This window comes from Oncorhynchus tshawytscha, linkage group LG13, assembly GCF_018296145.1.
Source record: "Oncorhynchus tshawytscha isolate Ot180627B linkage group LG13, Otsh_v2.0, whole genome shotgun sequence".
NCBI lineage: Eukaryota > Metazoa > Chordata > Actinopteri > Salmoniformes > Salmonidae > Oncorhynchus > Oncorhynchus tshawytscha.
Genome location: NC_056441.1, coordinates 13,130,803 through 13,145,399, shown reverse-complemented (window position 1 = coordinate 13,145,399; position 14,597 = coordinate 13,130,803). Strand labels below are relative to the sequence as shown.

At 45.3% G+C, this 14,597-nt stretch overlaps 1 protein-coding gene across 2 annotated transcripts in view; it reads left to right on the top strand.

The window, feature by feature from the left end:
- LOC112264332 (BOP1 ribosomal biogenesis factor) overlaps window positions 1–14,597 on the top strand; it is a 91,100-nt gene that overhangs the window by 57,066 nt on the left and 19,437 nt on the right. For both annotated transcript variants that reach the window (XM_042295194.1, XM_042295193.1), the window contains exons 4-6: window positions 9,438–9,592; window positions 9,738–9,855; window positions 12,601–12,702. In XM_042295194.1, the coding sequence (XP_042151128.1) occupies window positions 9,438–9,592; window positions 9,738–9,855; window positions 12,601–12,702 (375 nt within the window). The remainder of the gene's footprint in view (window positions 1–9,437; window positions 9,593–9,737; window positions 9,856–12,600; window positions 12,703–14,597) is intronic.

Sequence of the window (14,597 nt, the reverse complement as noted above, 5' to 3'; positions counted from 1 at the left end):
AGAACATGAGAACATATGAAAGCTGGTGGTTCCTTTTAACATGAGTCTTCAATATTCCCAGGTAAGAAGTTTTAGGTTGTAGTTATTATAGGAATTATAGGACTATTTCTCTCTATACCATTTGTATTTCATTAACCTTTGACTATTGGATGTTCTTATAGGCACTTTAGCATTGCCAGTGTAACAGTATAGCTTCCGTCCCTCTCCTCGCTCCTACCTGGGCTCGAATCAGGAACACATCGACAACAGCCACCCTCAAAGCAGCGTTACCCATGCAGAGCAAGGGGAACAACTACTCCAAGTCTCAGAGCGAGTGACGTTTGAAACGCTATTAGTGCGTACCCCGCTAACTTGCTAGCCATTTCAAATCAATTACACCAGACTAATCTCGGGAGTTGATAGGCTTGAAGTCATAAACAGCTCAATGCTTGAAGCATTGCGAAGAGCTGCTGGCAAAACGCACAAAAGTGCTGTTTTGAATGAATGCTTACGAGCCTGCTGGTGCCTACCACCGCTCAGTCAGACTGCTCTATCAAATCATAGACTTAGTTATAACATAATAACACACAGAAATATGAGCCTTTGGTCATTAATATGGTCGAATCCAGAAACTATAATTTCGAAAACAAAACTTATTATTTCAGTGAAATACGGAACCGTTCCATATTTTATCTAACGGATGTCATCCCTAAGTCTAAATATTGCTGTTACATTACACAACCTTCAATGTTATGTCATAATTACGTAAAATTCTGGCAAATTAGTTCGCAATGAGCCAGGCGGCCCAAACTGTTGCATATACCCTGACTCTGCATGCAATGAACGCGAGAGAAGTGATACAATTTCACCTGGTTAATATTCCCTGCTAACCTTTCTTCTAGCTAAATATGCAGGTTTAAAAATATATACTTCTGTGTATTGATTTTAAGAAAGGCATTGATGTTTATGGTTAGGTACACGTTGGAGCAATGACAGTTATTTTTCGTGAATGCGCACCGCATTGATTATATGCAACGCAGGACACGCTAGATAAACTAGTAATATCATCAACCATGTGTGGTTATAACTAGTGATTATGATTGATTTGTTTTTTATAAGACAGGCAGGCTCCTCGTGAGGCAGGTGTTTAGAGCGTTGGACTAGTTAACCGTAAGGTTGCAAGATTGAATCCCCGAGCTGGCAAGCTAAAAATCTGTCGTTCTGCCCCTGAACAAGGCAGTTAACCCACCTTTCCTAGGCCGTCATTGAAAATAAGAATGTGTTCTTAACTGACTTGCCTCGTTAAATAAAGTTGTAAAGAAATTTATATTTAAATCGGCAAAATCGGCTTCCAAAAATAACGATTTCCGATTTGTTATGGAAAATTGAAATCGGCCCTAATTAATCGGCCATTCCGATTAATCGGTCGACGTCTACCTAGTAGAGTCTGTTGGCCTGTCTATGGCAGGCTTTGTACCACCATGTCACCCATGAGCCCTGGCGGCCTGGCATCATAGTCAGCATAATCGGCGCTGTGGATGAAGGCACGCCTACAATGCTATTCATATGGGAAATGCTGTCCCATTCAAGTTCTTGGCCGTTGTTATTCTAAACCCAGATCGGGTTAAGTTGGATGTTTGTTTCACGATTTTCCTTTGCTTCCTGAGACAAGTTTCAAACCAAAACACATACAACAAGTACACCGCTGAATGGTAGTGCTGCATTCCTCAGACATATTGCTGTCATTGAAAACCATTGGTTTAGCTGAGTTTTGGATGCATCAGTTTGCCTGGAAGCACCCTATACCATTACTGGGAGCTGAACCAAGTACCATAGAAGTCGTGATTCAGTTATGATTGGCCCGTTGGGTCCTATCTTATTTCAAGTTGTCATCACCCGTCCTCATGTTGTGTCTCTCCCCATAGGCCTGTGAGAAGTGTTGGCATCATGTTTTTACAGATAGACGTGGCTAAACATTCTCTGTTCTCGTTTGATAGATGACTTGATAATAGTCATGATTGTACAGTGATCAGGCTGGGTGACTTACCCAGTGTTGTGGTAGAAATGGTGTGGCCCCAGTCTTGAGCGAGGTGGTCACACAAATGCGCATACACACACACGCATACACCCTGGAAGGGGGTCAGAAGGACCTCTTTAAGAGCAGGTCTTACTGAAAACGAGGGGTGTCAAGTTGCCCTCAATTGTAAGATCTGTGAGAACGCTGAGGTGTCTGTTTTGATGTTGTCATCTCATTAAGACACTGGTTTGGCTGAGCTGGCTATGACACACTAGCTGAAACATTGTAAAGAATAAATCAACCTGAGAGGAAATTTGTAACGTTTTAATACAGTGAGCTCCAACAGTATTGGGACAGTGACACGTTTGTTGTTTTGGCTCCGTACTCCAGCACTTTGGATTTGAAATGATACAATGAATAGGTAAAGTACCAACTGTCGGGTGAACAGTTTTGAAATTAGTGTGTGTATGCATGTATACATGCATACGTACATACATACAGTTGAAGTCAGAAGTTTACATACACCTTAGCCAAATACATTTAAACTTTTTATTTTATTTATTTTTTTACAATTCCTGACATTTAATCCTAGTAAACATTCCTTGTATTAGGTCAGTTAGGATCACCACTTTATTTTAAGAATGTGAAATGTCAGAATACTAGTAGAGAGTGATTTATTTCAGCTTTTATTTCTTTCATTACATTCCCAGTGGGTCAGAAGTTTACATACACTCAATTAGTATTTGGTAGCATTGCTTTTAAATTGGGTGAATTTGGCCCATTCCTCCTGACAGAGCTGGTGTAACTGAGTCGGGTTTGTAGGCCTCCTTGCTCCATGTGCTTTTTCAGTTCTGCCCACAAATGTTCTGTAGGATTGAGGTCAGGGCTTTGTGATGGCCACTCCAACACCTTGACTTTGTTGTCCTTAAGTCATTTGGAAGTATGGTGGGTGGAGTAAAGGACCTGGCCTGGTGGGTGGTGTACAGAGCCTGTCCTTAAGTCAACTTTGGAAGTATGCTTGGGTTCATTGTATGTTTGGAAGACCATTTGCGACCAAGCTTTAACTTCCTGACTGATGTCTTGATGTTGCTTCAATATATCCACATACTTTAAATTCCTCATGATACAATCTATTTTGTGAAGTGCACCAGTCCCTCCCGCAGCAAAGCACCCCCACAACATGATGCTGCCACCCCCGTGCTTCACGGTTGGGATGGTGTTCTTCGGCTTGCAAGCCTGCCCCTTTTTCCTCCAAACAACAATGGTCGATATGGCCAAACTGTTCTATTGTTGTTTCATCAGACTAGAGGACATTTCTCAAAAAGTACAGTCTTTTTCCCCATGTGCAGTTGCAAACCGGAGTCTGGCTTTTTATGGTGGTTTTTTGAGCAGTGGCTTCTTCCTTGCTGAGTGGCCTTTCAGGTTCTGTCGATATAGGCCTCTATTTTTCTGTATAGATACTTTTGTACCTGTTTCCTCCAGCATCTTCAAGGTCCTCTGCTGTTGTTCTGGGATTGATTTGCACTTTTTGCATCAAAGTACGTTCATCTCTAAGAGACAGAACGCGACTCCTTCCTGAGCGGTATGACTGCTACGTGGTCCCATGGTGTTTATACTTGCATACTATTGTTTGTACAGATTAACGTGGTACCTTCTAGTGTTTGGATATTACTCCCAAGGATGAACCAGACTTGTGGAGGTTTACAACTTTTTTCTGAGGTCTTGGCTGATTTCTTTTGATTTTCCCATGATGTCAAGCAAAGAGGCACTGCGTTTGAAGGTAGGCCTTGAAATACATCCACAAGTACACCTCCAATTGACTCAAAGGATGTAAATTAGCCTATCAGAAGCTTCTAAAGCCATGACATCATTTTCTGGAATTTTCCAAGCTGTTTAAAGGCACAGTCAACTTAGTACATTTCTGACCCACTGGAATTGTGACACAGTGAATTATAAGTAAAATAATCTGTCTCTAAACAATTGTTGGAGAAATTCCTTGTGTCATGCACAAAGTAGATGTCCTAATCGACTTGCCAAAACTGTAGTTTGTTAACAAGAAATTTGTGGAGTGGTTGAAAAATGACTTTTAATGACTCCAACTTAAGTGTGGGTAAACTTACAACTTCAACTGTACATACATACATACATACATACATACATACACACACACTGTCCAGCTGTGACAGTCAAAGTCCTCTCAGGCCCACAGCAGTGACCAGTCCAGCAGTGACCAGTCCAGCAGTTACTCCCATCAGCACAGTCTGACACTCGGTCCTGAAATCCCGTCCTAACAGCAGCCAGCCAGGCAACATCCGGCAGCCTTTTGTAAGTGCTAAAAAAACAACATTGAGTCAAGCCAGCTAATAACCTGGACGGTCAATATAAGAATAGTTCTTGGCGACATGACTGTGTGAGGGTAGAGTATGCAATCTCAGTTCTTCTGTGTTTTTTTGTTGATTCTCGTTGCTTGTTGGCGTACTAACTCCTTGTCTCTTGTCAACCTGGGGATCAAATCATTTTGTTCTAAGTCTATTTCAAATCTATTATTTCCAGCTGAATCCTATTGGGTTGTCATGTTTGCTTTTCTTTGTCCCTGTAGTGTTATATCAATGTATTGGAGTCATCCTTACCATAGTAAAATAAACGGTTGTGTTTGAAAGTTGAGGTTAAGAAAACAGGAGGTAACATTCTGGCAACACATCGGAAACAATGATGCATAAATCACGAATCTAACCCATCTTGTTGAATCTCATTTGCTTCGCTGGCTTCCTCTCGGTGCATTGGAGGAGGTGAGAGCCCACTCTTTGGCGAAACTCGATCCCCCGGACCGAAACACTGTCTCTCTTGCCCAGAAGTCATGTGTGATTCTGGAGCTCGTCAAATGGAACATTTTGTCTGTCGTTGACCCCGTTACACTCTCTCTTTCCTCCAGTCTTCCAGGCCCCAGTGAAGCAGGGAGGCATTGGTGACAGTGACACAGGCCAGGGGGACTGGGGTTGGTTGGAGTTGACCATCGGGCTGTGGGGGGGCTTGCTGACTGGTCCTTCTCTCATTCGCTTCTCCTCAGTTTAGTAGCTTAAAGTGGAGGGTCTGGGCCTCGTACAGTTTAGCATGTTGACTGTAGCTTAAAGTGGAGGGTCTGGGCCTCGTGCAGTTTAGCATGTTGTGAATGGTCCACTAACTTAGTACTACAAGTTCAGGTTAAGTGCTAACCAGGCTACATCAATGTGAGGGATGCAGTTAGATGTGGATGTTCGAACGGCAGTTTTGGTTATGCATAGAGATTGAAACTGATCCAGGCTAGTGTTGGGGAGATAGACAGTGAATATACAAAACATTAGGAACAACTTCCTAAAATTGAGAAGCTGTTGCACGTGACAAACCCAGCAGCGTTGTTGCAGTTGTAGACACAGATCCAGTGCACCTGGCCTCTACTACCATACCCTGTTCAAAGACACTTCACTCTATAAATAGCAGACATACGGGCCTCCCGGGTGGCGCAGTGGGCTAGGGCACTGCATCGCAGTGCTACAGTGCCTTGCGAAAGTATTCGGCCCCCTTGAACTTTGCGACCTTTTGCCACATTTCAGGCTTCAAACATACAGTTTTATATCTTTATTTTTTTGTGAAGAATCAACAACAAGTGGGACACAATCATGAAGTGGAACGACATTTATTGGATATTTCAAACTTTTTTAACAAATCAAAAACTGAAAAATTGGGCGTGCAAAATTATTGAGCCCCCTTAAGTTAATACTTTGTAGTGCCACCTTTTGCTGTGATTACAGCTGTAAGTCGCTTGGGGGTATGTCTCTATCAGTTTTGCACATCGAGAGACTGAGATTTTTTCCCATTCCTCCTTGCAAAACAGCTCGAGCTCAGTGAGGTTGGATGGAGAGCATTTGTGAACAGCAGTTTTCAGTTCTTTCCACAGATTCTCGATTGGATTCAGGTCTGGACTTTGACTTGGCCATTCTAACACCTGGATATGTTTATTTTTTAACCATTCCATTGTAGATTTTGCTTTATGTTTTGGATCATTGTCTTGTTGGAAGACAAATCTCCGTCCCAGTCTCAGGTCTTTTGCAGACTCCATCAGGTTTTCTTCCAGAATGGTCCTGTATTTGGCTCCATCCATCTTCCCATCAATTTTAACCATCTTCCCTGTCCCTGCTGAAGAAAAGCAGGCCCAAACCATGATGCTGCCACCACCATGTTTGACAGTGGGGATGGGGTGTTCAGGGTGATGAGCTGTGTTGCTTTTACGCCAAACATAACGTTTTGCATTGTTGCCAAAAAGTTCAATTTTGGTTTCATCTGACCAGAGCACCTTCTTCCACATGTTTGGTGTGTCTCCCAGGTGGCTTGTGGCAAACTTTAAACAATACTTTTTATGGATATCTTTAAGAAATGGCTTTCTTCTTGCCACTCTTCCATAAAGGCCAGATTTGTGCAATATACGACTGATTGTTATCCTATGGACAGAGTCTCCCACCTCAGCTGTAGATCTCTGCAGTTCATCCAGAGTGATCATGGGCCTCTTGGCTGCATCTCTGATCAGTCTTCTCCTTGTATGAGCTGAAAGTTTAGAGGGACGGCCAGGTCTTGGTAGATTTGCAGTGGTCTGATACTCCTTCCATTTCAATATTATCGCTTGCACAGTGCTCCTTGGGATGTTTAAAACTTGGGAAATCTTTTTGTATCCAAATCCGGCTTTAAACTTCTTCACAACAGTATCTCGGACCTGCCTGGTGTGTTCCTTGTTCTTCATGATGCTCTCTGCGCTTTTAACGGACCTCTGAGACTATCACAGTGCAGGTGCATTTATACGGAGACTTGATTACACACAGGTGGATTGTATTTATCATCATTAGTCATTTAGGTCAACATTGGATCATTCAGAGATCCTCACTGAACTTCTGGAGAGAGTTTGCTGCACTGAAAGTAAAGGGGCTGAATAATTTTGCACGCCCAATTTTTCAGTTTTTGATTTGTTAAAAAAGTTTGAAATATCCAATAAATGTCATTCCACTTCATGATTGTGTCCCACTTGTTGTTGATTCTTCACAAAAAAATACAGTTTTATATCTTTATGTTTGAAGCCTGAAATGTGGCAAAAGGTCGCAAAGTTCAAGGGGGCCGAATACTTTTGCAAGGCACTGTAGCTCTGCCACCAGAGACTGTGTTCGCGCCCAGGCTCTGTCGCAGCCGGCCATGACCGGGAGGTCCTAAAGATCCTTCTTTAATGTGTCTCCTCCCTTTCATCTACACTGATTTGAAGTGGGTTTAACAAGTGACATCATTAAGGGATCATAGCTTCCACCTGGTCAGTCTGTCATGGAAAGAGCAGGTGTACCTAATGTTTTGTGCACACAGTATATCAAATCAGTGTATTTATCAGATGCACAGGACACAGCAGGTGTAAACAGTACAGTGAAATGCTGACTTGCAAGCTCTTTCCCAACAATGCATTATTTCATATCAAAGACTGTCAGCAGGGTAAATAATACACATTTTAAAAATATAAAAAATGTTTGACCTATATTTAACTTGGCAAGTCAGTTATGAACAAATTCTTATTTAAAATGACGACCTACCCCGGCCAAACCCTAACACGGACGACACTGGGCCAATTGTGTGCTGCCCTATGGAACTCCCAATCACGGCCGGTTGTGATACAGCCTGGAATTGAACCAGGGTCTGTAGTGATGCCTCTAGCACTGACATGCATCACCTTAGACCGCTGCGCCCCTCGGGAGCCCAAACGAAGTGCAGCAGTGTATATGGAGAATGTGTGTGAGACGAGGCTAGGTGAAGGGCTAAGGTCAGGCATACAGTCAGTGAACCACCACACGGAATCATTCTACATGTTTTGTTTTTGCAGTAGCATGTAGTTCTGTCTCCAGAGGTGGCATGATAGCTCTCTAGAGGTCTGGACTTAGCAAGGCAGGGTGACCTTTTATAGAGGTCACCCATTAACAACCAGCCAGTTAGATTGTGTTTCCAGACAGGAAGTATCACAATAGTATTTATTCTGTTTCTGCTTCCTGACTGTCACGTTTCTGTAGTCGCAACAACACAACCTTCTCAACCTCTCAAGGGTCACCTGGAGCTAGAGTTGGTGCCAATGCCCATTCTCTCTGTGTGTGTGTGTGTGTGTGTTGAGTGGGGCTTTGAGGATGGACAGTGTGTGTGGGAGGGTCTCCCCAGCTGGCTGTGAGAAAAAGCATGCCACCTCTGCCCAATCCCTTCTAATTGGATCTGGTGTTTTTATTGAAATCACTCACAGGTGCAGGCTCCACATTAAAGAGTGGCTCACTACTTCTGAGAGCTTTCAGCTGTGTGTGTGTGTGCGAGTGTGTGTGTGTGTGTGTGTGTGTGTGTGCGAGCGTGTGTGTGTGTGTGCGAGCGTGTGGGTGTGTAATGTGTGTGTCATTCCTCATACAAAGGAATCTCTATTTTCAGACTGTACTCATTTGGTTTAATAACTCCTATCGTCGTATAATGAGGTTGTGGAATGAGCTGAGTTATTTTACCTGCTGGATTTCTCACCAGGCCAGGCTCTGTACTCCACCCACCAGGCTCTGTACTCCACCCACCAGGCTCTGTACTCCACCCACCAGGCCAGGCCCTGCTCTGTACTCCACCCACCAGGCCAGGCCCTGCTCTGTACTCCACCCACCAGGCCAGGCCCTGCTCTGTACTCCACCTACCAGGCCAGGCCCTGCTCTGTACTCCACCCACCAGGCCAGGCCCTACTCTGTACTCCACCCACCAGGCCAGGCCCTACTCTGTACTCCACCCACCAGGCCAGGCCCTACTCTGTACTCCACCCACCAGGCCAGGCCCTACTCTGTACTCCACCCACCAGGCCAGGCCCTACTCTGTACTCCACCCACCAGGCCAGGCCCTGTACTCCACCCACCAGGCCCTGTACTCCACCCGCCAGGCCAGGCTCTGTACTCCACCCACCAGGCCCTGTACTCCACCCACCAGGCCAGGCCCTGCTCTGTACTCCACCCACCAGGCAAGGCTCTGTACTCCACCCACCAGGCCAGGCTCTGTACTCCACCCACCATGCCAGGCTCTGTACTCCACCCATCAGGCAAGGCCCTGTACTCTACCCACCTTACCGTCCCAGGCCTCATCCAGCCAATAGCATTCATAGAATGGAGGAAAAGGATGATGAGGGTGAGAGTGTTTGCAGGCCAGTCCAGCCTGAGGGTCTATTCATGAGGGTAAAGAAAAACTCTATTCCCAGAGTACAAATATCCACTCCATATTCCACTAGGCCAGAGGGGTTCTATGAAAAGTGATATATGAAGGACTGTAACAGCCCTTGAGCAAGCTTGTCTAATGCTAAGACAAACATTTAGTCCTCAAGTGTTTTTCGACACGGTTATTGACACGGTTCTCTCTGTCTCCCTCCTTTCTCTCCCAGGACATTCGTAACACGGTGGGCAACATTCCCATGGAGTGGTACCAGGACTACCCTCACATCGGCTATAACCTGGACGGGAAGAAGATCTTTAAGCCCATCAGGAACAAAGACGAGCTGGATGAGTTCCTGGACAAGATGGAGAACCCAGACTACTGGTGAGATGAGGAGGAGAGGATGAAGATGAGCGCTCTCTCTCGTATGTGTATACCTGTTTTCTGACCTGGCTTCTCTCTCTTTCTCCCTCCCTCCGTCCCTCCCTCCCTCTGTCCCTCTCTATCTCCCTCCCTCCATCTCCACCAGGCGTACGGTCCATGACAAGACGACAGCCTCAGACATCCGTCTGTCAGACGAGCAGGTGGACCTGGTGCACCGTCTTCAGAAGGGCCAGTTCGGCGACGTCAACTTCAATGAGTACGAGGTAAAGACTCGGGTCATGTTATGACTGCTCTCAAGTCTGCTCGGCACCAAGGTCCTATTCATCAGGGCCAAACGTAGCAAAACGTTTTGCAACGGCAAACGTTTCTTATTGGATAACGTTTTAAGTATTCCCTCCCTGTTTCAGTTCGTCCGTCCCCTGTTTGGTGTGTAGGGAATATGACCCAGTTTTGACTTGACGCGTCAGCGGCTGGTGGCTCTGTTCAATGACTGAGCAGATAATGACTACAGCATACCCGCCATTAGAGAGGGCAAACTAGACCTCAGTCCATTAACCACTTATGTTCCTAACGTAACCCAAACCTCGTCTGCACTCCCTGCTCTCTTCACCACTTAGAACAAGTCCTTCGAAAGCAGACATGGGTTCAAATACAATTTGAATACATTTCAGGTACTTTAGCTGTGACTGAATGAGCTTGCTTGTTGCAATGGAACCAATTCAAGTGTCCCACAATTGTAAACCCTGTCCACCTGGCACTGCAGGCAGACTGGCGCAAATGCTTGAGTCTGTTAAAGAATTTAAGTAGTGTTTGAACCCACAACTGGAGAGGGAAGAGTTGTCCTGTACTGCAATAAGCAGGGTTTGCTGGAGAGGTTTTAATTTGGTTACACGCATGCACACACACACACACACACACACACACTGAATTGTCAAGGCCCTGCTGTAGTGTCTGGAACCTAGATGTTGTCATGGATGTAATGCCTCAGCTCTCTGTCTCGTGTTAATGCCAGTGGGATTACAGAAGCATGTAAACTAAACCGATCACTGCAAAGCAAGCGACAGATGAGTCACTTGGTCCTGTGTGTCTGTTGGTAGAGCGTGGCACTTCGGGAGACCTGTACAAACATATATGAAAATGTATGCACTCAGTACTGTAAGTCGCTCTGTATAAGAGCGTTTGCAAAATAACTCAAATGTTAAAAAATAAAAATGTGTCAGTAGCAAAAACAAGTGTTTTTAAACTTTTAACACCAGAACTGTAAAATAAAGAAAAATCCCAGGCTGTCAGTCAGTCATGTGGTCATCAGCTGCTACCTGTCTTGAACCTTTGGTGGTCCAATGATTCTAGTTCAGTCAATTGGGCTGTCTATTAAACTTCCCACAGCTTGTGATATACACTGCTCAAAAAAATAAAGGGAACACTAAAATAACACATCCTAGATCTGAATGAATGAAATATTCTTATTAAATACTTTTTTCTTTACATAGTTGAATGTGCTGACAACAAAATCACACACAAATTATCAATGGAAATCAAATGTATTAACCCATGGAGGTCTGGATTTGGAGTCACACTCAAAATTAAAGTGGAAAACCACACTACAGGCAGATCCAACTTTGATGTAATGTCCTTAAAACAAGTCAAAATGAGGCTCAGTAGTGTGTGTGGCCTCCACGTGCCTGTATGACCTCCCTATAACGCCTGGGCATGCTCCTGATGAGGTGGCGGATGGTCTCCTGAGGAATCTCCTCCCAGACCTGGACTAAAGCATCCGCCAACTCCTGGACAGTCTGTGGTGCAACGTGGCGTTGGTGGATGGAGCGAGACATGATGTCCCAGATGTGCTCAATTGGATTCAGGTCTGGGGAACGGGTGGGCCAGTCCATAGCATCAATGCCTTCCTCTTGCAGGAACTGCTGACACACTCCAGCCACATGAGCATTGTCTTGCATTAGGAGGAACCCAGGGCCAACCGCACCAGCATATGGTCTCACAAGGGGTCTGAGGATCTCATCTCGGTACCTAATGGCAGTCAGGCTACCTCTGGCGAGCACATGGAGGGCTGTGCAGCCCCCCCAAAGAAATGCCACTCCACACCATGACTGACCCACTGCCAAACCGGTCATGCTGGAGGATGTTGCAGGCAGCAGAATGTTCTCCACGGCGTCTCCAGACTCTGTCACGTCTGTCACGTGCTCAGTGTGAACCTGATTTCATCTGTGAAGATCACAGGGCGCCAGTGGCGAATTTGCCAATCTTGGTGTTCTCTGGCAAATGCCAAACGTCCTGCACGGTGTTGGGCTGTAAGCACAACCCCCACCTGTGAACGTCGGGCCCTCATACCACCCTCATGGAGTCTGTTTCTGACCGTTTGAGCAGATACATGCACATTTGTGGCCTGCTGGAGGTCATTTTGCAGTGCTCCTCATGCTCCTCCTTGCACAAAGGCGGAGGTAGCGGTCCTGCTGCTGGGTTGTTGCCCTCCTACGGCCTCCTCCACGTCTCCTGATGTACTGGCCTGTCTCCTGGTAGCGCCTCCATGCTCTGGACACTACGCTGACAGACACAGCAAACTTTCTTGCCACAGCTCGCATTGATGTGCCATCCTGGATGAGCTGCACTACCTGAGCCACTTGTGTGGGTTGTAAGACTCCGTCTCATGCTACCACAAGAGCAAAAGCATCACCAGCATTCAAAAGTGACCAAAACATCAGCCAGGAAGCACAGGAACTGAGAAGTGGTCTGTGGTCACCACCTGCAGAACCACTCCTTTATTGGGGGTGTCTCGCTAATTGCCTATTATTTCCAACTGTTGTCTATACCATTTGCACAACAGCATGTGAAATTTATTGTCATTCAGTGTTGCTTCCTAAGTGGACAGTTTGATTTCACAGAAGTGTGATTGACTTGGAGTTACATTGTGTTGTTTAAGTGTTCCCTTTATTTTTTTTGAGCAGTGTATATCTCTCTCCTTTTCACTCTCATAAACTCTGTTTTTCTTTTAGCCGTCAGTGGACTTCTTCACCAACGAGGTCATGATCCATCCGGTGACCAACAGGCCCCAGGACAAACGGAGCTTCATCCCCTCGCTCATAGAGAAGGAGAAGGTTCTCCCTCGCTCTCTCTCTCTCTTGTTCTCTCTCTCTTGTTCTCTCTCTCTTGTTCTCTCTCTCTCTTGTTCTCTCTCTCTCTTGTTCTCTCTCTCTCTCTTGTTCTCTCTCGCTCTCCTGTTCTCTCTCTCTTGTTCTCTCTCATTCTCTCGTTCTCTCTCGTTCTCTTTCTCTCCTCTCCCTCGTTCTTTCTCTCTCGTTCTTTCTCTCTTGTTCTCTCTCTCTTGTTCTCTCTCTCTTGTTCTCTCTCTCTCTCTTGTTCTCTCTCTCTTGTTCTCTCTCGCTCTCTTGTTCTCTCTCGCTCTCCTGTTCTCTCTCTCTCTCTCTCTTGTTCTCTCTCTCTCATTCTCTCTTGTTCTTTCTCTCCTCTCTCTCGTTCTCTTTCTCTCCTCTCCCTCGTTCTCTCTTGTTCTTTCTCTCCTCTCCCTCGTTCTCTCTCTCTCGTTCTCTTTCTCTCCTCTCCCTCGTTCTCTCTCTCTCGTTCTCTTTCTCTCCTCTCTCTTGTTCTCTCTCATTCTCTTTCTCTCCTCTCCCTCGTTCTCGCTCTCTTGTTCTCGCTCTCTTGTTCTCTCCCGCTCTCTCTCGCTCTCTTGTTCTCTCCCTCTCGCTCTCTTGTTCTCTCTTGCTCTCTCGTTCTCTCTCGTTCTCTCTTGTTCTCTCTCGTTCTTTCTCTCCTCTCCCTCGTTCTCTCTCTCTCGCTCTTTCTCTCCTCTCCCTCGTTCTCTCTTCGTTCTCTTTCTCTCCTCTCTCTTGTTCTCTCTCATTCTCTTTCTCTCCTCTCCCTCGTTCTCGCTCTCTTGTTCTCGCTCTCTTGTTCTCTCCCGCTCTCTCTCGCTCTCTTGTTCTCTCCCTCTCGCTCTCTTGTTCTCGCTCGCTCTCTCGCTCTCTTGTTCGCTCTCTTGTTCGCTCTCTTGTTCTCTCGTTCTCTCTCGCGCTCTCTTGTTCTCTCTCTTGTTCTCTTTCTCTCTCGTTCTCTCTCTCTCTCTCTTGTTCTCTCTCTCTCTCTGTGTCTCTGTCTATCTGTGCCCCCTCTCTCCCCCCCTCAATACCCCTCTGTTCTTCTCTCTCTGCTCACTCAACATCTTTGTTTTATGCTGTAAATCTGTATTTATATTAACAGTAAATAGTGGGAGTAAAATGAAAATGCTCACATTACCTCCAGTTTGACTCCTAACTGCACCCACATTTGGCATTGTAATGTAATGATCCCCTCATAGTTGAAGTGCAAGCAAAGGTGACATTTAGTTAAAATGGGGATTCTGAAATTGGAGGTTTACAGACCCCACGCTTGCATTATAAACCGTAGCATTATAAACCCACCAGTACCATTAGAGACCCCCCCCCCGTTTGCATTATAAACTCTCTTTATTAACCCACCAGTACCATTAGAGACTCCCTTGCATTATAAACCGTAGCATTATTAACCCACCAATACCATTAGAGACCCCCCCGTTTGCATTATAAACTCTCTTTATTAACCCACCAGTACCATTAGAGACTCCCCTTGCATTATAAACCATAGCATTATTAACCCACCAGTACATTAGAGACTCCCCTTGCATTATAAACCGTAGCAATATTAACCCACCAGTACATTAGAGACTCCCCTTGCATTATAAACCGTAGCATTATTAACCCACCAGTACATTAGAGACTCCCCTTGCATTATAAACCGTAGCATTATTAACCCACCAGTACCATTAGAGACTCCCCTTGCATTATAAACCGTAGCATTATTAACCCACCAGTACATTAGACACTCCCCTTGCATTATAAACCGTAACATTATTAACCCACCAGTACCATTAGACTCCCCCCTGTTTGCATTATAAACCGTAGCATTATTAACCCACTAGTACCATTAGAGACTCCCCTTGCATTATAAGCTGTCT